This window comes from Camponotus floridanus, unplaced genomic scaffold, assembly GCF_003227725.1.
Source record: "Camponotus floridanus strain SB8 unplaced genomic scaffold, Cflo_v7.5 scaffold72, whole genome shotgun sequence".
NCBI classification, from domain to species: domain Eukaryota; kingdom Metazoa; phylum Arthropoda; class Insecta; order Hymenoptera; family Formicidae; genus Camponotus; species Camponotus floridanus.
The window spans coordinates 724,967-749,705 of NW_020229841.1; the positions used below are offsets into that span (position 1 = coordinate 724,967).

General features: G+C 33.4%; 2 protein-coding genes across 5 annotated transcripts in view; one reads left to right on the forward strand and one right to left on the reverse strand.

Annotated features, from left to right (window-relative positions):
* Positions 1–24,739, reverse strand: part of LOC105248653 (WD repeat-containing protein 47) — a 64,734-nt gene that overhangs the window by 31,951 nt on the left and 8,044 nt on the right. For 3 of the 4 annotated variants that reach the window (XM_011253559.3, XM_011253561.3, XM_025413941.1), the window contains 5 exons: positions 12,748–13,447; positions 11,908–12,508; positions 11,252–11,603; positions 4,515–4,625; positions 4,114–4,189 (listed from right to left, as the gene is read on the reverse strand). In XM_011253559.3, coding sequence (XP_011251861.1) covers positions 4,114–4,189; positions 4,515–4,625; positions 11,252–11,603; positions 11,908–12,508; positions 12,748–13,428 — 1,821 coding nt within the window. In that variant the 5' untranslated portion in view covers positions 13,429–13,447. Of the gene's footprint in view, positions 1–4,113; positions 4,190–4,514; positions 4,626–11,251; positions 11,604–11,907; positions 12,509–12,747; positions 13,448–23,072; positions 23,207–24,739 lie in introns of those variants that run through there. The other variant, XM_011253558.3, reaches the window with a different exon arrangement.
* On the forward strand, positions 14,952–18,559 carry LOC105248652 (flocculation protein FLO11). Its single transcript, XM_011253553.3, has 5 exons — positions 14,952–15,052; positions 15,286–15,684; positions 16,090–16,255; positions 16,413–17,014; positions 17,657–18,559. Exons 1-5 carry the CDS (start codon positions 15,029–15,031, stop codon positions 18,485–18,487), a joined length of 2,022 nt encoding a protein of 673 aa, XP_011251855.2. The 5' UTR covers positions 14,952–15,028; the 3' UTR covers positions 18,488–18,559.

Consider the following 24,739-nt stretch of genomic DNA (forward strand, 5'->3'; position numbering starts at 1 on the left):
ATTATCAAATATGATATGATTAATACACTCATTCTAGAATGCTTTTATTAGCAACTGTAATTGGCTGGCGCCATCTACTCTTGATTAACGGGAAGGTAGAGAGGATATTTAAGAGTATGATATTTCTCCGGTGAACGGAATAGAAACATTCTTTCATATAGCCGACAAGACGGAGCAATTGCGTTGTACTCCATAGAGACAACACGTATGGATTAAATCGCAGCTGTATATCATACCGTTACGCAAATAAGATTTTTATAAACTAAAACCGCAATGCTATAAATTTAACATTTTGTATAAAACCAAAATTAATTTATAATCGCACGAAAATCATACTTGTCTGAAAAGAGAACTAATTAAAAGTATGAATTATTAAATTAATTAAAATTGTCACAAATATAAATTATTATTGCATGAATCGTAATTAATCATAATTAATGCAAATATTTTATTTCGTAAGTTTTATATAATTATAGATATAAAATATTAAAAAATATAAATAATATTAAAAAATAAATATTAAAATATTAAAAAATGTAAATAATAAAAAGATAAAATATTAAAAAATATATAAATGCAAGTACTATAAAATTTAATTTTTTCGAGGTGTTGTTTTAATATATCATGAGAACATCTGATACATGTTTATCCTTGGGAGAATAAAACTGTCGTGAAATATAGTGCCGCAATCGTAAAACTTTATCGCGCAAATTGCGATCGCTGCTCAATTGCAAGTCACGTACTGCAAGAAGGAAACGCGCGGTATGTTTGCGGGTTATCGAGTTACCCGGCTTCTCTTTGACACCTACGCGAAGAAGTGGTGGCCCGCTCACCTTGACGACCGAAGATAAATAGCGACTTTGCATATATGTCAGGAAAGGGTATATCCCCCTTGAAAAAGTGACAATGCTTACACAAACACGCGTGTCACGTTACAGATGAATTACGGATGAGTTCACATGTCAATTATGTTCGCGTCTGTAAAAGCGTTTGAAAATTTTGGAAGGTCACGAAGGCTCGATTATGCCACTCATCTAATTCAAATCAGCTTCATTTCACGGCCCCATTATTATGAATATTAACGATCGTGAGGTGGCTTCTACATGATTAAGCGGATGACGATCGAAAAATCTCGGAAGAGCGCCCACGAAATGCCATTTTTGTCAATAACGCGACTCGTCCTCTAATTGCATGCGATGATAACATCGGCGCTCTTATATATTTACGTGCATTTGCATTCCACAGCTGCGTCATTTGCGTCAACGTAATCTAGCATCGGACGAGAATGGGCATTAGAATTTCGAGTGTAGGTGTTCAAAGGTCTCGTCGTATTATTGCATTAGCCACTGCAGTTTATTCATAGAACGTTAATCGATCGCACATAAAATCTTCCTTCCAAATTAAATGGTATTTAAAATATATCATGTTGAAAAAAAAACTATCATTAAATAAATTCAATAAATCTAACTGTAAAGTAGCATTAAGATTTTAATAAATTAAATTGCAGAGATGGATTATATTATATGAAAATTATGTGAAAATATAAAGTAAATATAAAGTAAGTAAATATAAAGTAAAAAGAAAATATAAATATTAAGTAGTTTATGCGTAGTCATCGGGATAATTCAATAATTAAATTTTCACTGAAGAGAAACCGCCTGCAACTGTTGCCTTTATTAATTCGAGAATCGAGTACACTGCTGTTGTACGAGATTCGCAAATGAGTATTCAGCATGGTATGTCAACATGAACTCTTAGCGATTCGTTAGAGCTCAAAGACAAACGGATGAAAGTAAAGAACCTAAGTAAGTAAACTGTGACACACTTATGTAAGCACAACGTTTCAATTATCGTTATAATTACCGGAATTTCCGCTATTCTCTGACAGTTTGATATATTGCACTGTTATTATTCATGATCGTACTTTTTACGTAAATGAAAGAAAGAAGTGCACGAAATTGAACCAGGATCCTTTCGCAGTTCATGAAAGACAAATAAATAATTTAAATAAAATCTGGCAGTGATAAAAATCGGTGAATGCATATTAAAGGTAGCGCGAATTCGTCTTTAATAATTAAGAAGACAAATGATGCGCTGGGAATTATAAAACGCGTCGTTTATAGTCACCGAGCTTATCCACACCTAGCTGACGTCACGGCACTTCCGCGGAATTATTACGTTACATAATGCGCCGATATCGAGGCCGCTGAATTCAGAGCAGTAATGAGTTCTTTTGCGAAAATAAACCATCGATCTTATCATTCAACATTGCTTCATAGTGTTGCTTCTCTCATCAATGCAGTTAGTCACGAAAATATGCTTCACATGTGCAAGATAAATTAATAATATTGCAACATTTTGTTGCAGGATTTTGTTTGCAGAAAGTAATCAAACTATACGCATCATAAAAAATAATTTTTTCAGACAATTGTAACAGAGAGTTAAAATTATTAAAAATGTAAATGACTTGAGATCAGTTTCCCAGGTCAACTCTTCAGTCATACTCTATATATTGAGATTTCAAGATTAAACGGACAGAAGGAATGATATGTAGTACGTGCGCGATGAGAACAGATGAAAAATAATATGATAAATGAAATGATAAATGAAGATCAAATGTAAACATTCATCATTATTTTCCAAAGAGACACGTTCGCGAAAATTTGTAGCCGAATGTTGGCATCACTTACTCATTTGTCACGTTTGTTCAGTAAATAAAGTTATTTGGCTCCTTTTTTCATCCCGATATTTCCGAGAATAGGAACAGTAATTGACATGCAAATTTTCGGCTAACACTGTGCTATTGTTGTATTATATCGCGCGGAAACGCGCAATTTCATATTACGTACGGACATGAATCGAATATCGCGTATTCAAGAGACATTAATGCAATGAATCGCAGTATTAAAAACGAAAAAAATTAGGATATACAAATTTTGAAGTAATACAAAAAAATTAAGATGTACTATATTAATGTATATTCTATAAATTAAGACATATTAATAAAATATGCTTAAAAAAATTACCAAAATGTTCGGTATAAAAATACGCTTCGAAAAAATAAATAACAGAAATAATAAAAAATATAATAAAGAATATAAGAAATATAAGACCTATCGAGTCGATAAAGAAGAAGATTATCCCATAGCTAATCGACATTGATGAGGCAATTACGATGTTTAATTGACAATTTCTTAATAACCGCGACTAATCAATAACGAGAAGAGAATTAAGTCTTAAATAGATCGGCAATAAAATAGAGAACCTACATACTTCTCTTATAAACAACTGGAAAAATTCGTATTAGTTCCTATAAAGTTCATACAAATTGCAAAATAAACACAAAGCTTTAATAATGCATTTGCAGAAATAATCTGTTAAAAATATTATTTGTTAAAGATACTAACACATGAGAAATTACAGACCAAAATCTTCATTTTTTTATATGTATATATTACAAAAAATTTTTTTGCTTTGATATCCAATTTATAAAGTGAGAAATAATTTTAAACTTTAATAATTCTACCATTTTACAAAAAAAAAAACGTCAACAATTATTATTTAAAATTATTCAGGTTTTTATACGATATTTATCGACGTATTAGTCTTATATTGAACTTTAAACTTCTGCTTGGTGTAAAAATGGAGGGAGTAACAAGCTTAAAATTTCTTATAAGTTACCGGAAATGATATACAAGGAGTCTTAGGTAGACTTTACGTGCCCGGTATTTCAATCGATTCGCGGGAAATGTGCGAAAGCCGGTTTCTGTAGCGAACGACACTATAACCGAGCATAAACGAGTTATAGGTTTTACGTCAAAGTCTACGGAAATAAGAAAGGACGGATAAGAAAGTTGGCAAGTCATTGCGAGGCGTCAGTGGCGAATTAACATGCAATTTTTATAAGGATGTGACAACCGGTATATTATCAAAAATATAGTGATAAAATGAGATCGATGTTTACGATTTATGTTCATGAGATAATTGAATGATTAATTATTAAATAATTTAATGTTATAAATGCAATATTATACTATTGCAAATAAAGTAGCCAGAGATTCGTGGATATAAAATTATTGCATAAAGCAACATAATATTTAACAATTAACTCACCTTTGATTTGATGATATCATAATGTCCCTCCGACATCCTTGAATCATAAATGCCACCTGACATCGAATTCTGTCTCCTGCAACAATCAATACACACTTCATGTTATAAAAATAAATAATTTTAGAAAGAAATATAGAAAGATATAATAAATATAAAATGTAATAAGTATAATAATAAAAAAGAATGAAAATTATTGTAAATATATTAGGCAACATAAAATATGGAAAAGCAACGAACTGAAAGGGATTTAAGAATTTATTGCTGCGGGGGATCAGAAAGAAAGCCATTCACTGTAAGCACTATCGATATATTAAATGATGCAATGCCTCGGACAGAGCCATAAATTTTCACAGCAGGATTATGGGGAGATTTTTATGGCGGTGTAGCATGTGAAAACTTACGCGATTGGATCTGATCCATTGATCGTGGGCTTCGGCGACTGGATTCCAGACCGGACAGGTGTACTCGTGTGAACCGGCGAGGGTCCTTTGCTCCCCAATGGTTGTTTAATGCTGCAAAGGCCAGAATGAATGCAAACGATAATTCCCGACAGTCAAGTCTCGTCAATTTCATGCACGCCATCATAAATTCTCTTATAAAGCACGAGGAATTTACAACCAAAACTGCTATGATCGCGTCTGTCGCTCATTAACCTTCCGTTTCAGTTGACATTTTTCGTCCTGACCGAGACAATCTCGCTGTCAAACCGGCGCAAATCCAGCGAGAGATTACGCGCAATAACTGTGTATATAATTGCTAGACACATAAAACATGTCCAAATCTCAGAAGCAGACAGATGTAAAATATAAAATTATATTTTATTTTATTATATAATTTTATTTAATTATTAATTGTTTTATTATTTAATTATATAATTATTTTCTTATTTCTTTCTTTCAGGAAATGTTCGAGATGGATGACATTTCCAAGATAAATCAAAAAATAAAAATAAATTGCGTGTAAATTATTGGAATTTAAATGTAAAATAATACATTGATTGTTGACATTTATTATTTAATGATTTTTGTTCAAGAAAATAAAATTTTTTTTTATTATTGTTAAATTATTGTAGATAATATATTGCTGCTATTTAAATTACAAAGACTTTCTTTATCAAATCATTATGGATAATTCGATATCCTGTTAAAGCATCTGTTCTTTTCCGTTTCTGAAGAATGGACCTGGGAATTAATCATGACCGCGATTTTCGTACATCAAACACAAATGGAGAAGTTCGAGAAATTGCGAGACTTCCTCGATTATTCAAGCAAGACGTGATTTATCGGGATTCGTTGTCATCCTTCGACTTCAAACATAGCTATCTTGACCTTTTCGAATTTATGTTCGCCTTACCTTCTGGCGATGCATCTATAGAGGATTAGAAACTATCTCTGAAGTGACTTATGCACGAACAGCGTGTGAATTCGCGAGAAAAGTTATTCATTCCCCGTGAAATTGGATATACGTGAATGTTTTGAAAAAAAAAAAAAAACACTGACATCTCAATTTTCTCGAAACCTCGTATTTTTTATCGGCTACAAATTGACGCAGTTATTCACGTCGCCTAAAGGCAAATCTTACTGCTCCCTTATAATAATGTTTGATATATAAAATAACCGGCAATTTTTGAATATAACGGTTTGATTTACCGACATATCCTATAAATCGCTGAAACAATTTCCAGTCGATCATGGCTCAGTTTTCGTTACCGTTATACAAAATCGCGCTGCATCATGGCGCGTGCTGTGTTCTCAATCGAGCTAACGTTTTCCAATGTGACATGAGCTCTCAATGCACAGCTTCAAGTTTTTACTAAAAGTGCGGCTTATTAGTTACACAGTATAAAGATTACTGCTGGATTCGTGGAAATCGTGATGATGGTTAATTAGTACTTAAAATTACTAATGATGTTCTTTGTCAATGCATATTTTCTAATATTTAATTAATTTTCTAATTAATTGATATGTAGTTAATACGTTCATTTAATTAATAAATACGTAAAAAGAAACATACATGAATTATAATTATAATGTATGATTATAATACCAAATATACTAATATTTAATTAATCTAAAATTGCGTGATGTATCAGATTTCATATTTTATTATTAAATATTTTAAAAATTATTCCTTGAATAATCTATTCGGGTATATTTAAAAAATTCTTATTTAAAAAAAATTCAAACAATTTGCAGCTTTCTAAAAATACTCGGGCACAAATAATTCAAGAAATAATTTTTAAATACCTGTACTCTTTGGTATATTAAATGCTAATTGAAGCTGAATTATCTTCGAATTTAATGAAATTTTTCAGAGTAACTTTATTTGATATTTATCGAATTACTGAGGAAAATTTAATTCTGTCAAATAACTATATTGCAGCACCTGTCAGCGGGCTAAGCGAGCAATATTTACCGGTTTATGCACGGCGGCGTGGAACCAACACTCCTGAGACTGCACGTGCTGCTGTGACTGTTCTGTTTACTATAAATCGGCCGATTGTTAGGAGGCTGCACGCAGATCCGTTCGGCGATACGGAATCGCGGCGTCGTCGGCTTGTGATAAATCATGCTTCCTCGCAAATCGCGACTTCACGCCTTCATCACGTCCACGAGAGAGACTTCCTTCCGCCAACGAATTGCGTCCAAGTCGAGCAGTCGCGGAGGCTCGAGGGGGTCCGATTTAGCTGGCGCTAAATCGGAATACACTTGGCGATCGAACTCAATTCTCGGTACCGCGAAATGTAAAAAGAAAGAAAAAAAGGACGTGCTCGACGCCGACTTGACCGCTCGAGAAGCCGCGGAATTCGCGTTCGAGATGCAAGCGGTATTACGTTCACAGTTGCAACCAAGAGTGATACCGGATCGATACGGACTGGCTGGACCGACTAGAGACTCTCGACGTGGAATATCGCGAGCTGACGACGGCGGCGGCGATTCCGCCTGCCAGCGACATTAAACTCTGACTGACTGAGCTCGTCGTCCGAGCTGACAACCGAGGCTCCAACTCCACACCGTAATAACAAAGCCCCTATCAGGGGCCGCTTTGATTCGCGGCGCACGCGGTGCATTCGCGGCGATCAGCTGTCGCTGAGCGACCGCGAGAAGCGTAGAAAGTCTCGCGAGCTCTTTAAAGGAAGCTCGGTGAAGGATAAGGGAAAAACGCGGCCCGCTATTTTTGCGGAGTAAATAGCGTATCGTCTCTCGCTCTCTTTCTCTCGCATTTCAATAAAAAATAGAAAGTTAAGAGGGGAAAAAAATATCGAGAATGATTACAGGTGAACGGAGATATAATGATGCAGGTGTTACGATTAGGCAACAAGGTCGCAAATTCGATTCGAATTCAGAACCGAACGTAGTTTGTGTAGTTTGTTAAATCTGATGAATCGCGAAAAATATTAGTTTTAAAGTATCAAATGACTTCAGGATTTATTTAATTGATATTTGAAGCATCGATATAAACAAAATAATAATATTTAATATATAATTATGCAAGGATAAAAAATAATTTCTCTTCGATATTAAAAGTATTTAAATTATTTGTATTTATGCTTGATCAATTTTGAAAAATTAAAATTTAAAAAATTGAAAAATTAAAATTAAATTAAAATTAATTAAATTAAATAATTAAATTTTCAAACTAAGGTATTTGAAATATATATATCTACATTACTATATTTGGAAATCTCGAGATAAAATTCATAAGTATATATTTTTTAAGTGTGAGAGATAAAATCAAAATGTGTTAGTAGGATTTTTTTTATCAATTTACTACTTTCGGTTGCATTGAATAACTTTCGAGAGAGGAAGAACAGCGAATACAATCGCGAACAATCGCTTTCGAGGAGGAACATCTGGCAGATGCCCCGCTTCGAGAGACAGAAGCTACGCGCGCCTCACAGTTATTTCTCGCAGTTGAAGTGATACACGCGAATTATATTCAATTTTATACAACGGCCTGCACGTATCGCTACACTTTCTGCCTCACACCAGAAACGAACGAACGAATTCCTATGAATTTTCAAACGATGCGCAGCCCACACAATCGACAAAGAAATTTTTCGTTCTGCTTTCTTAAAATCACGTAGGATTTTATATCGTCCACGCAAGATATTTTGGTGTCAATGCATTAAGTAATATATTCCTGATATTCTTCTTTTGTTTTTAACGATTTTTTTATTCGTTTGCAATCAACGAGTTTTCACTTACTCCATTTCTGAATGTGCGTGTTTCTGCAAATATGGAATTTCTAATAACGCGAAATATTCGCGAATATAATGAAAAAGTTATCTTCTAAGAGAAAGAACTATATTATTATAAAATCAAATAAAATAATCGAGATCTTTATTTAAATACGCAATGAATTTTGAATAATAAAAATGCAATGAATTTTGAATAATAAAAACGAACAATTATTTTTCTTTATTAAATATTTTATAAAGTTATCAGATTATTTTAATTTTATGGAAAAATTAATGTTTCTATTAATTAATTAAACTGTCCTGAATGTAAACAAAACAATGTCTTTGATAATATTTTATTTCGCAAATTATATAAGAATTATCCCAGATCTATGAATTTTTAATTATTATTACATAAGTTTATGGAGCGTTAAAAGAAATTAAAATTATGCAATTACATAATCACGCTCGATATAACATCCAATTAAAATTCGTATAACATCCAATTAAAATTCGTATAATAAATAAACTTTGTCGCTGTAAAACGACTTGTGAAAACTTTTATTCGTCTTTAACCTACAACACCTGGAGTATTCAATGTTAAACGAGGCGTTTTAATTCAAGAGAAAGAGAGGGATTGTATCGCGATTACTTCGTATTCCGATGACGTTTCAACAAAGCCTCGTTTGTTACCAATGACGGCCACTCGTGCGTTCTAATTACGTGCTGCATCTTGCCGTATTCGCGCAAGTAGGTGACTGCGAAGCAACTGCGATGAATCTCTCGATGCGTCGAGAGAATCCATCTCTTTGGCGTCATTCGATTCCGAATCAAAGTAAGTAATTTCTCCTCTCCTTATATAAAAATTCGACGCGTTACACCTCCGTGAACAATCGACGGTAAAAGTATATCTACCCCCCCAGCGATATTTCCGGATATGGCTTATTGTTAGTTGCAAGTAATGATTAGTGAAGGTAAATTATTAGGAAGACTGACATTAACGAGCAATCATTTTTATGTAATTTACACGCGTGGATTTAAATCTGATAATTTTTTCCGGGTTTCTTTATAGATATTCTTAAAAATGTTTTTCATATTGTTATTTAAATTTACTTATTTTTATTCAATTAATTAAAATTAAATTTATTTTTATTTTTATACAAGTAATTAAAATTCAAAACTTTTTAAATAATATTGTGTATATTTTAATAATATTGTGTATATATGTGTATATATCTGTTTTTAAAAACTATTTATATTTTTGAATTTTTTTAAATACATATTTGGCTTTTATGTATATTTTTAATTTGCTGACATGAAATTAAATGAAAAATGTTTCGAAAAAAGATATGTATTTTAAGAATAGCTTTATATATACTTCATTAGAAACGGAACCCATCCGATAAATCTAGCAAATCATCAAGAATAACCACGTTTGTTGAACTCGCTGAAGGATCAAGGGCTCCCGTTTGGCCTCTATCTCCGCGAAACACTGCCGTCTAAATATGCCATATTTCGTCGCTAACGAAGTGCCTGACACTCGAGGCTTCTTTGGACCGAATTAATTTCTCGACTCATTCCTCGAAAATACGTCAATACAACTGCTAACCAGTCTCATTGCCTCCTTCATGGAACTGTACTTTATTACTAATGAAAATATTATCTAGAGGCATGATTAAATAGTATTAACTGTTTATCTAGAAACACGATTAAATAGGTAATACTCGGTAAAGTCTTGTAATTCTAAGATGGCATTTTCTAGTTAATGACTCATAAATTGCAGATGAATAACAACCGATAATAATAATGCTATTAGAAATTATAAACATTATAAGCTAGAATTTCTATTCGAATTATATAAAGAAAGTTAAAATTTAATTATTGATATGTAAGATAACATGAATTTATATTATATTATTATTTATATTATATTATTACTTTAATTTATATCTTATTACTGAAATTTTTATATCATGTGCATATCATGTGCAATTTATATAAATGCTTAAGTTTATATTACAGGTCTAAATATAAAGTTTCATGCATATTTTACAGAATACAGTTACGCGCATGAATGGGACAATGCAACCATAAATATGTATGGTAGAGGTATGCGCGTGAATCGCAGATAGGGCGAGATCAATGGCGAAATTGTATAGGGTCACGACTTTGTGCCGTATATATTTACATTCATCCGGTATCCGGTTCGGGCACGTTAGCGGTGCCAGTGAACCGTGATCGAATTTTAATTTTGATTGCAACGTCGAGCTTTCAATGAGTAAATGTTTGCTTTCTCGAAAATTACCTTGATTATGAAATAACATGTTAATAAAAATATGTTAGAATTATTTCCTGAGATTGAAACGAATAAGAATTATGAAATTCATGAATGATTAATTTCAAGTTTAATTCTTCCAAATATTTTAATAAATATTTAAAAAATTATATATTAGATAGAGATATTTTTTTTATATATAAATACTTCGATATTTTTATGTGTAATTTAAAAAAAAAAGATTCAAACGTAATTTCTTAGTTCGAGAAATAATATGGGAGATATCAAACAGTTAAAATAATCAGTTTTTTTCGCTAATTTTCACTGAAGGATAGGGCTATTTTGATCGACACTACATTGTAGTCTAAATCTGTCTAAATCTATTACTGCCACTACTATTCTTACATATTTTATCACAATAAATGCAACAAATGCATTCCACTATCGCCATCTATTGGAGAATGCAAAGAACTTTACCTTTTGATTAAATGCATTCGGTGCAACAGAGTTATTTCACCGATATAGATGATATTAACTGTGTATAACTGTCTTTTTTTAAATAAAAATTAATATTAAAACTAATTCTAGAGTAATTTATATTTTTTCATCTCATGTCCATAAAATAACTTCATTGCTATTTGCTAATAAAATATCAGAAATATAAAATTAATACAATCACTCACCCTTCTCCCTGCAGTCTATTATCAGTTACTTGCATAGGTAACGGTGCCGATAGTTGCCTAACTAATTCGTCTCTCTCCCTTTCCTTCTGCTGAATAGTTTCCTGCAATCTCTGCTTCTGCTTCTGGTACTCCTTAAACAGGCCACCATTATAACTTTGTTCGAGATGATCGCCAGGAGCTATCACCGCTCTAACCGGGATTGCAGTTGGTTCCGTAATTTTCGCCGCGACTCCGGTAGGCTTTTCCGCCAAAGAATCTCTTCTGGAACTCCTAGCAGTCGAGAGCGCCGGTGATTCTCTGCCACCCACTCTACGTTCTGGCGTGGATGTTGCTGAAGGATCCACGTCCACACCTGTAATAGATTATTTATGAAATGACTTAAAAGCTCTCAATGATATAGAACTTTATTTAACAATTCATTTAATAATTCATTAATTGTAGAATTATTAAGACTAAGTATATTAATTAAAATAATAAAAATTTAATATTTTTATTATTAAATAAAAATATAATTATATATGATAAGAATTAAAACTTAGTAATTTTTTTAAGATTCTCTATAAGTAATATTCTATTATTTTATAACTAATATATATAACTAATATATAACTAGTTTAAAATCTTCAAAATGCTATGATATACTTTGTAATATTTACCATCGGGGCTTTTGGAGTGTCCTCTCGTTCTCGGTGGAGCTTTAGGTTGAGCATTCGTCATCTCTTGTATCGAAGGTAGCTGTTGGAACTCGGCGTAATTCGAGCTAAGGAAGACGTCACCCTCGTTTTCGAAGAGCCTATCGACACTGGTGTTCATCAGTTTGTTGTTCTTGAAGCCGGTCAGGTGGAAGCTGGCGAAGGACGACCTGGACATCGGGTTCACGTCACCGATGGACAGCGCCATGAGCGCCGCGGATGGTATAGCCGTGTTCTTGGATCCGGGACTCCTGGGCCCAAGACCGGCCTCCAGAGCCGGTACTAAACTGCGAGACATCATGTCCGCGGCGGATCTAGGTCTGGTGAACGGCATAGCGCTGTGCGGAAAGGTTTTCGGTTTTATCGGCGTTATCAGCATGTGCTCCGTCCACGAGGTCTCCAGAGAGGGTCTCTCCAGGCGCTCCACGTCGACGTTCAAAGTTCTTTGCGCGAAGGGTACAGCGAATGTCTCGGGGGGTATACTTTGGAGCCATGAGAGTAAACTTAAGTCCGAATCGCTGAAGCCTACAGACCCATCGAGCAGCCTCGAGAAACTCATCTCTACCTGTAAATAAAATTAAAATAAATGTATAAAATATATTAAAATATATAAAATTCTTCAAAGAATTCTGAAATATCTGAAATTATCACATTGTAATTATATATGTATAATCTATACATATATAGAAAAATAATGTCGGCATAATTTCAGAATTAATTCTATCAAATTTTTACTGAATCCTTTATAATAAAGTATAAAATACAATAAAATATAAAGACAAAAAGTTAGAATATAAAAATTACCTGCTCGCTCTCTTTCGACCCGGTAGCTTTCGCTTGGCAGTAATTGACGCAGGACTCGTACAAGATGCCCTTGATAATAAGCTGAATGAGTCGATCGTTTTTCGCCGAGGTGACTGGATGCGCGGAGTCGATACTCTTCCTGTCGCCCGGCAGGAATTTCTCCACCAAGGGATGAACTTCGCGGAAACATTGCACCCTAGCGTTGCTGGGATTCCAGTCTTTGTACTGCAAATGATCCGTCAGTCGCGGCAAAGTAAGCAACAAGCACAGGCTGCTGTACTCTTCCTTGGAGGGCGCGACTTTTTCAAGATCGCTCAACACCTTGACGACCTCCTCCACCGCGTTATCGACGCTGCCGTTGGTGCCGGCAGCAATGACGTTCGCTTCCGACTTGATGCACAGCAGCTCGACGTACTTGTGACGCAGGATCGAGTACGTAAATTTCCTCATGTCGAAGTCCGAGAGCGCCTCCAGCGGCTGGATGAATTCGAGAACGTCGTCCCATTGTCCGTCGAGGATCAGCTGACGCAGGAAGAGCACGTCGTCGCTGTACTGGCCGTTTATCACGCCGGTCTCGCGCTCGAGCGAGAGCTGCGAGATGTGAAGGTCACGGCTGTGGAGAAACTCCAAGGTCAGTCGCACCACGTCCTCCTCGCGCAGCGTCAGGTGCGCCGCCGGCATCACGTACCGAATACGCAACCTAGGCAATTTCCACAATAAATTGGCACATCCCAATCGCCAGGAATCGCGAAAGAGGCATCAATCTCCGCAAGAAGGATGCCTCGCAAGAAAGTATCTTTTATCGAGAGATAAATTACAGAGAAACTTTGTAATTGGCTTTAATATTGAACCGTTATATAAAATTAAAAATTTGCATTCCGAAAGTTTTATGAAAACGTTCATAGATATTATCTGATAATCAAGCATATGTTAAAGTACGAGAGAGAAAGAAAGAGAGAGATCATTGTTTTAAAAAAATAGACATATTTCAGCTTTTGTTTCCTAATATTTTGAATTACAAATTTATGAAAGCGTCTAAAGAAAATTAGAAAATTTGTAGAACTTCTCTCTCTCTCTCTTTTTAATTTCCAAAAATTATATGCAAATTTATAATATACAAAAAAAGTTTAATATATAAAAATTACATAAATATATAAAAACATATAAAATATAAAATAATATATAAGTAATATAATATAATATTATATTATGCTATTTATACATTATTTTATATTTTATATATTTTTATATAGTTATGTAATTTTTATATATTATACTGTTATTACTTTTATATAAAATAATATATAATATAATATAATATATAAAAATTACATAAATAATAATAAATTATATAAACAATGAATTATATAAATTATATGAGAATAATAATAAAAAATATATAAAATATAAAATATTATATATTATTTATACATAATATATGTATACATAATATATATAAAATATATAAAAATAGAATATATAAAAATTACACTCAGAAAGAACAAACATTCTTATTCTCAGAAGGATTGAATTATTATCACGAATGGAATAATTTGATGCCGCATTAAATTACCGAGTTTCAGCTTGGTAAGATGATTTAGCTTTGGTTTCAACTTTCGCGTGTAATGCAAGATACGAACAATGCGAGAACAATGAGGCAAACGAAAGACTTCTAAGAGATACCTTCTAAGAGATGCCTTCTCAGAGATGATATATTCGAAGGTATGGCTTCTACAACGAGAGAGAAGTCTAGATCTAACGTCTCGGCAAAGAGCCACCCACTTACGCGATAATCAGGACACATCTACTGGGTGCGCTGGCCCCAAAGTGCAACGAACTCCCGCGAGGAAGTGCATTTTCGCGCATTCCATATGTATACGTTCATATCATTGCCGGATTTTGCAATCGCGTGTTATAACGAACGGAAATCCGAGTCAATCAAACAGTCATTCAACCAACAGTCATTCAGTCAATGAACCGATCATTAGAGTTTCGTTCGTCAAATCAATCAACAAAAACACCTGTATCTATTATAGTCAACTAATACTATTCCAACGATTTTTTAGAATGACTAACAATGCGTTTCTTTCTTTCTCTTTTTATATTTGCTGGCGTTCGTGTTTCTACCTCGAATAGTTTTAGCCACAATATGCAAGCTAATCAAATTACAAAAGAATATGAAATTCATTACATCAGCAAATTCATTGGTTATTTACGCTTAGCGACAGACCGAAGATTCGTATCAGTCTCGAGGAAACTGCAGCAAGAGCAACAAGAAATCATGACGTTCACATGTCGACAAATAGTAAGTAAATTTTTCTTACATTTATTTTATCAGAAATTAATTTTGTAGATTCAGAGTTTCAATAATTAATCTTTGAATATTTAAAAATTAGCACCAATAAAAAATTCTATAAAAATTAGTGCATAATAAAATTAATATAATTTAAAAAATGTATAATAATGTTAGGGGATAAATTTTCATTGTCGAAAATTTATTCGAGAATAATTTAAAATATGTTTACCTAAACGTTACAGATTCTAGCGATGATAATTTCGTCGGCAAATATCATATTTGGTGACATTCTGGTTCAACCCGGTTACGAACATCAATATAGTCACAATCCGTCTTATCTGCCATACCAGACTGCCTCACGTTACAAGGTGTCGTCTGCGGCCGAACAGCATGCAAAACAATTAGCAACTCAACCCTTGAAGCAATATCCTTCGGGAGTTCGGATAGTGCATCCCTATTATGTACCGGAAGTTCACCAAGACAAAGTTCGATCAAACTTGATGGGATATCCATTTCATTTACTACATCATTATCCTCTTCATCACTACGTATCAACGAAACCTGCCCACACCTTACCCTACGTGAAGCTAGCTCGTGAATATATGCAACCCTCAGTATTCATCGCTCACTCCAATCCTTTGGTAAATATTTATCACGTATCAGAGAGTTATTTATAGCAAAACAAAAATAATATTAAATCATGAAAAAGATACAATTAGAAAAAACATCATTAATGTCATAATCATTATGAAAAAAATAACATTTTTATTTCTTATTAATTCAATTTTGCAAAATTTCATATTAATATCATTTTACGATATTTGATATTTCAATGTAATATTTTTTAATACGCATAAGATCAACTTATAAATATATGTATGATATGTCGTGTTATTAATTCAAATAATTTCATTCTTCCTTTTTTGAGCCTTTTTAATTATATATAAAATAATAATAAAATACTAATACTCTTTAATGTATTTTATATAACTAAATAAATTTGCGATTTTCTGAAGATTCCTTAAGTACAATAATATTTTTTTCAGGTAGCACACTACCGGCATAAAAGGTCAACCGATTTTACAAACGTCAAATCTAACATACCCGCGATCGCTACACATGATGTGGCCACGAAGCCGTCCTTAATCGACGCCAAATATTCTACAGCTATCGACTCGCTGCTTCCGGAAAGCAAATCTACCGATACTAATGGTAAATACTTAACAAACAGTCACCAAGTTATATCTCAAGTTCCCTGATTCGCCATTTATTTCAAAAGTTTTGCATTCCAGTGTGAAATACGAGCATAAACTATAATGTAGTTAATTCTAAAATAATTATTTTTCCATAATAAACTATTCCATTACAGATAAGCATGTAAAGACCCAAAGCGATTTTGCAGCAAACTCATTTTTATTTGGTTTAAATCCGAATAAGATGTACTCCAAACTTAAAACCGAAAATCTAGACGACAAAAAGGACGAAACACAGCATCCGATTTCTAAACGTAATCACGCCACTTTAATTACGCCACTCACGCCATTAATTCTGACCCAGCCATTTACATCAGATTCTACTAAAGCAACAGTAACCGAACCGGCGCAACAAACGTCGTCAAGTTCCCAGAAAAAAGGACCAAGTCAAGAGCCATCTCCTAATCACGAAGACCCACATCTCACTCCCAAGCCATCTTCTACAAATTTGGAGCAATCTATGAGCCCGATAACTATATCTCAAGAGTCAGAAGAGGAATCGCAAGAAGATGATAGCAAATATTATAACGACTATCGCACATTTACTTTGCCAATAACGTCAATAGCATATCGTCCAACAATACCATTCGTATATAAGTTTTGGCCAAGTTATATAACGTATGATACCGAAATGCATCCGAGTAAGAAGAAATACCTAGATCAGCAAAATATATTTAATTATCTAACCCGTCAATCATCCAATCAGACATCTTCGCAGGTGAGAAGATTCTACGAAATATTGACTTAATTCATTTCGTATTCTTAGAATTTTTTAATTTTTGTTCGATCTATAGAAATTTAATTAATTATTAAAATTAATGATAACGATTATTTTTTGTGTAGATACTTTCTATTAAAATCTAAAATTTAATTCAATATAATTAATATAAAGTTCAGTTTATATTAATCTGCAATCTAAATTAAAAACAAATTAGATTGCAGTTTATCTGCAATCTAAATTAAAAACAAATTGGACGTTTTCTCTTATGATGTTTCTAGGATATATCTTCTAAAATTATGTAAAAATTAAGATTCATGCTTTTAATGTACTTATAATAGCTTCTAAAATATTTATAATAATAATTAATTAATGAAAACTTTGTTGATTAATTTATCAGCAATCTTTGGATACATTTTCTTGCTTTCAAAAATGGAAATTTTTGAAAGCAAGAAAAATATAATAAGTTAATATCTTTATTTTTAAAAATATAATAAGTTAATATCTTTTGAAAATAAATTAATCGTATTATTTTGTTCAATATAATATTATACACATATATGATTAACAAAATATAATTTTCTTAGAAAAGAGAAATATCTTCGCAAAAGTAACGGATATATTTTGCATCTCTATTCACAGGAAACTACAAATTTCGGCGCAACCAACATAGACCAACCAAAGAACAGAGAGCTTACGACACATCTTTGTGCGGGTGGGATTCCGTGTTCTATCAGCAATATAAAAAAACCGCCTAGTGAGTCCATATCAAATATACCTATACTAACTCCAGAACAATCTCCTACATATTCCAATATAAGAAAACTGCCTAGTGAGCCTATATCAAATATGCCTACACTAACTCCAGAACAATCTCCTACATATTCCAATATAAGAAAACTGCCTAGTGAGCCTATATCAAATATGCCTACACTAACTCCAGAACAATCTCCTACGTATTTCTATAAAAACAAGGAATTTTCTCCAAGAAACGAGATGATCAGTGCGCCAAATCCTGGCACGCCGCAAGTTTTCTATGCAATTCCGGACGATAGTGTAAACTATTATTTCAACGACTATCAAGACAGTATGAAAGACTATCTGGACAATTTAGAGACAGATTATCCAGACTACGACGACAAATCTACATTTCTGAACGACGGTTTTAATCTCTACTTGAAAAAAAATTCCGCGTATTCGAGCAATGTTCCTTCGAATAAAATTGACTATTATAATTATGACAACATACTTTACAGAAACAGCAATCCTCAAAGAAACGTAGCACCGTTGTATGTCGTCCCGATCTCATCGCAAATGCGACTTTCAGATTATTATCCGAAAAAAGCGAGGAAGGCTTACGCCACTTACAAGCCGCAACATTATTACAAGGATTACATATACGATACGAAAAACCAAATAGTACCAAACGTATATTATCGCCGTGCACCGTATTCGCCACCTGTTTATTATTAGTAGGGCACTATTATAGATACGATGCTGTTATCGATTCGTACCACGTTACCTTGAAGCAACGAGTCGATTGACCATAATGATTTTTCATGATCCATTTATTATAATTACTCTATCATGCCGGGCATGTGTAACTTTATTTAGACAGGCACGCATGTTTCCCTCATCATACTCCGTCCGCTCGTTTTATCAGAATAAACTTTTACGTATTGTTTTCTATAAATAGAGAATAAGATACTTTAATTCGATTTTTTAAGTTTTATATGTACCAAGTTTTCAAATAAATGTGTTTAAAAGATCGTTTTCTCCTACATTTATTTAATGCTGTGGATCACCATCGCATCATAAAAGATAGTCTTAATTAGAATCCAGAATGATTGGCACATTTAAAATATTAACTTTTTAAAATATTAATTTATTACAAAACTCTTAATCATAATGTTAACTGCGAAGATGTATGAATCTGAAATATCCTGTATCTACAGATGAGTCAATTAACGAGAGGATATTTGCACGATTAAACGAAAGCCTATTATATTTCAGTGCAATACCCGGATTTTATGTCGGAAATTATTTCTCATGACGATGTATAAATCGATGAATGGAAAGAAAAAACTTTCACCGGTAAACTCAACTCTGATTGTCCCTGGTATAGATGTACGCAGTGATGAAACGAAAATTCAATTTCAGACAATTTGCCGGGACAGTTAATTGAGCTGAGCGCAGGTATCGAGGCGTCGTCGTCCGCCTGCAAAACGCGCGATCGCCGGAAAAGGAGGGCAAACACCGATCGAGAGCAATTTCTGATCGCCCCCGAGGCGCATCCTCTCTGCGATGAAATGCAATTTCTTCAATTCCCTCATGAGATACGCGAATATTCGTCTTTCATTACAAATGCCGGAAGAGCAGAAATATCATACGATTCGAAAGAGCGTTGAAAAGGAACGTTGATCGAGGAGAGAGTTATATTAATTACATTTTCCCGAATCGACGTTTTAATGAAGGAGTATTCAAACTACCTGATGAGATGACACAGTGAAATAATAATCGAATAGTTGAGATTCTACGCGAAATCAATCGCGATATTCATTGATCGAGGCGCATCGTCCATTACTTTCAAACGTACACATGTGAGACTGATAACTGGCAATCGTGTAACAAGTCGTAAACCCGTCGTATAATAACGTGTCCCGAGGTAACGAAGCACTGAGGCGGTTAAAATAAGCTGAAAGTTATAAAACGAGACGTAAAAGGTATCCATCTGTGTTTACAACGATCTAATTATCATCGTTGCGTGAGTTGCGTTATCGCGATCAAATTTAGTCTTTAGCATATTGAAAATTTCTCTTCTTCATTTTTTTTATTTCTTTAAATCCTTTCCTATTCCGACAATGAAGTAAAAGTTTCAATAATAGATTTAGAAAATAAAAAAAAATTGTGATTGTATTTGTATTGCACAATATTGCACAAAAGCGCGATATCGTTGTCGGACGCGATTGATTGATCGATTCGAGATTTACGAAAAAGTGCATTCACCAGACGGAAGTTACAAATTGTTGGCGTAAGCGTTCCATAACCGTTTGGCGTAATAACATCCGGGAATCGACCATTACGCTCGTAACAGACGAGTTAACCTGGCTTAATTAAGCATTAATTAACCGTCAACAAGGAACCTTAATTATATGTCAAAACATAAGACCTATTATCACTCTATATTAATTAGTATGAACATAAATTAACAATATTGACGAGATTTAAGAATCTTTAAATTATCATCTACATAAAATTAGAAAAAAGCATTATTTAAAAAACAATAGGTTTAGAAAAAAGAATATTATATATATATATATATATATATATATATATATATATATAAAATGTAGAAATAAAATATATAAGTTAAAATATATTCGTATAGAAATTTATATTCATATTCTTGAATATTTAGATCTTAAGTTTCATTGGCTTGTATAATTCTCGAATTTTTTAAATATTTTACTTGAAAACTTGAAGATTTAATTGATTTAAAAACTTGGAGAATTTTTCAAGTCTTTGAATCTCTTTTCTTCATATTATTTATTCTACGAAGATCTTTGAATTTTTGAAATCTTCTCTCTTTATAATAAACGAAGCGTAATGCAGTTTCTCAGTAAAAATATACTTTTAACTTCAATTCGCGAGAACGAAGAAACTTTAAACGCAAAAAACGCTGTTTGAATGAATTTCAGGAGGAATACTCGTGAGTTACAATGACTTAAACTCGCTGAATGCATTCTATCGCCCTCAACTTCAACTTTAACATCTCCTTGACTCCTCGTCGTCCTCGTTTCCCATGTCGTTCGTTAATGCTAGCTTTCCAACATCTCCATGTCCATCTCCGACAAGAACCATTCCATTAATTTTAGAGTGCTAATATAATTTTAATGATTGGCTATTGCTTGCATTAGAGAGATTCAATTATTTATTTGATTTTTAATTACTTTAATTATTTTGATAGATTACATAATTAATTTTAAGCAAATGCAACAAGAGAAAAAATAAAAATTAAATAAAATTAAAAGTTACAACGAAAAATTACAACAATTTGAAACTTTCTCCGGGGTTCCCCTGTTAGCATTCTAGAGTTAATTTATGCCGCAACCCTTGAACAATCCAATATAACGGCGCAGCCTGTCTTGCCTTTGGCGCAGGACAGAATTAATCGGGCATGCAAAACGAGAGACGAGACGAGATATCGTTTTCGCGTAGGTCACTTTACTTTTCCGCATCTATCGATTTCTCCAGTTCACCGCATGATAAACGTTTGTAAAAACTATAGATCGCTGATTTCTCATTTATTTTAATAAATTAATATTCATAGGTAATATTAAATTATTGTCAATTATATCATACGTTTCATATTAATATATCTTCTCCTAAATTTGCATCATCAAAAAAAGTCCAGCTAATCTCTTATTCCTTCGTCTCATAATTTTATGTAATTTAACATATAAACCAATTATATTTTAAATTAAATTCTGTCAAAAAATTACACTTTACAAGGCAAACGAAAAGGATGTGACTCTTCATATTAATACACTAACGTAAACAGGATTTTTCTGAGGAAAAAAGCGGAACTCGTGATTGGATGGAAACCGCGCGTTCAAGAATTTATATTACCCGGAGGAAAAAAAGCAGAGGAGAATATTGTCGCATGGTGCCTATCTCCGGGTAAATCAAGCTTCGAATACCGGTACTGGTCTTGACTTACGGGGTCTAAGCTGACCCGCTGAATACCCTCCATTACTGGATAGCTAATGGTTCCTTTACGCGGTACTCACCGCAAAAGATGGTCCCCTCTGGGAATCTTGCTTCTGGTTAATGAAAAAGTAAAAACGGGAAGCTTGCTGAGGTGTGCTTGCCCTTTTCGCACGTTCGACTCCTGGATTTTCAATATCATATTATTCTAAGAATTAATATTAACGTGCGGATCCCTGCTAAATTAAATCTACCAACGCTCATTCCTCGGTAGATTAAATTCCTCGTTAAATGCGTCTCTAAATTAAGCTCCTCGTGAACCCCACTAAATTCAAAGAATTCAAGAATATTTCGGTTATAATATACACATGTAATAAATTCAAAACGTCGTTAATAATATCGTTTCTTCCCACGAAACTAAATCCTGCCATATTTCTCCCGATGACTCATCTCGGTGTGTCTTAGTCTCGTGTGCAGAAACGAAATTACTGACGATGCTCTTCTCTTATAGATAATCACTGGTGGCGTGTGTCGCTATGTATATGGAAGACCATCTCTAGCTATTAGGACGGAAAATCCGCGCGATATAATAGAGAAGACATAATAGAAGGGAGAAAATGAACAAGCTGAGGCGAACGGACAACCGCGACCATTATCCGATAAGCCTTAAATTGCATTAGAGAGAAAAAGTGAAATTGAACCATTAAGATATTATTTGCTATCGATGCCTACATGTGCAAATCAAGCTGTTTGAAATGCTCGTGTAAATCATAAATGAGCGAAATCGAGATAAAAATCATACGAGTCTATTAAAGTTATCAGCGAAAACATTGTGATTCAGACTGCAAGCTCGCATCATTGCATGAGTCACTTTACTCGAACTAGATCTTACCTTTGACGTAAAAAATATTATAGATAATGATAAAGAGAACGGAAAAGAGATTAAAAATAGAAGATATTTAAACAAGAACAATTTTATATAAATAATATATAAAACAGCCTATTTATTGTCAAAGTAAAAGGCAACTTCCATAAATTATTTTAAGTGTCATATAACTATTTTAAGCAAGATATAATTTTTGATTATTTTATTAAAGGATTGGAATTTTAAAAATTGATAAAAATTGAATGAAAGATTAAAATAAAAATTATTAGAATATTATTGTTATTATTATATATTAGTTTAACATGTTAATATTATTACATATTAATTTAATGTGTTGATAAAAAGACTCATCACAAATATTAATAAAAATTTGTTATAATCATTATATTCATCTTACATTGTAGTCACAATTTATAGATAATTATTAACGAATATTACGAATATATAAATAATAAATATATTTACTTCTTTTGACCCGCGCGTTTATACGTGGCGGACATTCACGCGAGTCAAGAATCCCGTAGCATATCACACACACGCGCGACGCAAATTTTTAGAAAAAGATGCCTGAGAGTAAAATTGACGGAGCACGTGACGTACGAGTGACGTCTCGCGACGCACTGGCTCGGTCCCACGGTCGGGCGTCCCGACGCCGCTGCGACGGCGCCGGAAGTGACACCCTCGCGATTACGCGCGGCGCGCACGCAGGATCGCGTCGCATGTGCAAAAGTGACCGTGCAAGGAAATCGATCACGAGGGGGTCGGTCCCGGGGTGAGTAACCTCGGCGTCACGAGGCGAGGGGGGATCGTGACGTCATTGGCGAACATTTAAATCCGTTATACGAGAAATATATTGGCGCGGAACGGTGTGTATGAGGTCAAGGTGCGAATGAAAAAGTGGCTGTCTAAATTATTGGAATCGACTTGAGAAGAAAACGATGTACGCGAGTTCTCTCAGCAGTGACGTAACCGAATTTTAGTCCAATTAAACGTAATTATACTCGAAAAAGACAGGCCGATTCCCTTCAATTAAAAACAATTATATTCGGAGATGAGACGATCGGCGACAAGAAGTTCTCGGATATCGGATTCAACGACGCTAATGGCAGCGAGAAATTTTAACGAGCAACCACTCGATAAATCTTGAGAGCCCGATCATCAAGAGGTACCAGTTCCCCCTAACCTTTCCATGACCTTCACCTACGCAGCCACCTTCCCCAGAATACCTGCGGGCAGGTATCGACTTCCGCGTCCGAGAAACGTATCTTTACGTAGTGGTATCTCATTAGTCGAATGTCGGTATTTACTTGTACGTGATTTTTGCGGAATCGCGACGATAAAGAAACGGCAAACGAAGCGAATAACGGCGAATCTGCGGCAAAGACCTGAAGACGAAATCCCGCGAGCGTATCGGGCCAAAAAAGAAAAGATCGGAGGCGAGTACATCGCAATTAGCAGTAAATTAATATTGCTATTCGCGTACAGCAATATAAAATTTATTAAATACCATCGTAAGGTGCTTCGAGACGTCCACACTTATGTTGAAATTAATTTAATGGTCTGATATAGCGGAATAAAATATTCGAATTCAGGAAGAAATAATTGAAAATTAATTCGGAGGCCAAAGGCTAAAAATTGAGAAAAATTTATATGTATTTATTATAAATAATAAATATTTTCCTTTTTATATTTTTTAATGATATCTTATATTTTCTCACCTCTCTTTTTTTATATATCTATATTTTATATATATATTTTTATATATTTAATTTATACTTTATATATTTTATACATAAATAATAATAAATAAATAATATAAATAAATATAATCAAATATAAAAAAAAATGTAATATATGCATGTATTAAAAATAGCCATTTAATCTATAAATAATAATAATAATTTTAAAAAAATATGTTCTTTAATAATAACTTCTATTATTGTACTGTATAAAATTCCACCTGTAATTTTTTATTTTTTTATCAATTTTATTTATAATTGATATAAAAAAATTCCATTCTTAAATGATAAGTCTAAATGATTTTTACCATGGGAATTTATAAAAATAATGCACATATAAATGTACGTTACATTTTTATAACACAATTTTTTTTAAATTAAACTTTGTTAAAC

Excerpts from the sequence above, each read along its gene's own strand:
- LOC105248652 (XM_011253553.3), top strand. The coding sequence starts at position 15,029 with ATGACGTTCACATGTCGACAAATA. Across the intron at positions 15,053-15,285 it reads CGTTCACATGTCGACAAATA|ATTCTAGCGATGATAATTTC; the intron begins GTAAGTAAATTT and ends TAAACGTTACAG. Across the intron at positions 16,256-16,412 it reads CAAATCTACCGATACTAATG|ATAAGCATGTAAAGACCCAA; the intron begins GTAAATACTTAA and ends ATTCCATTACAG.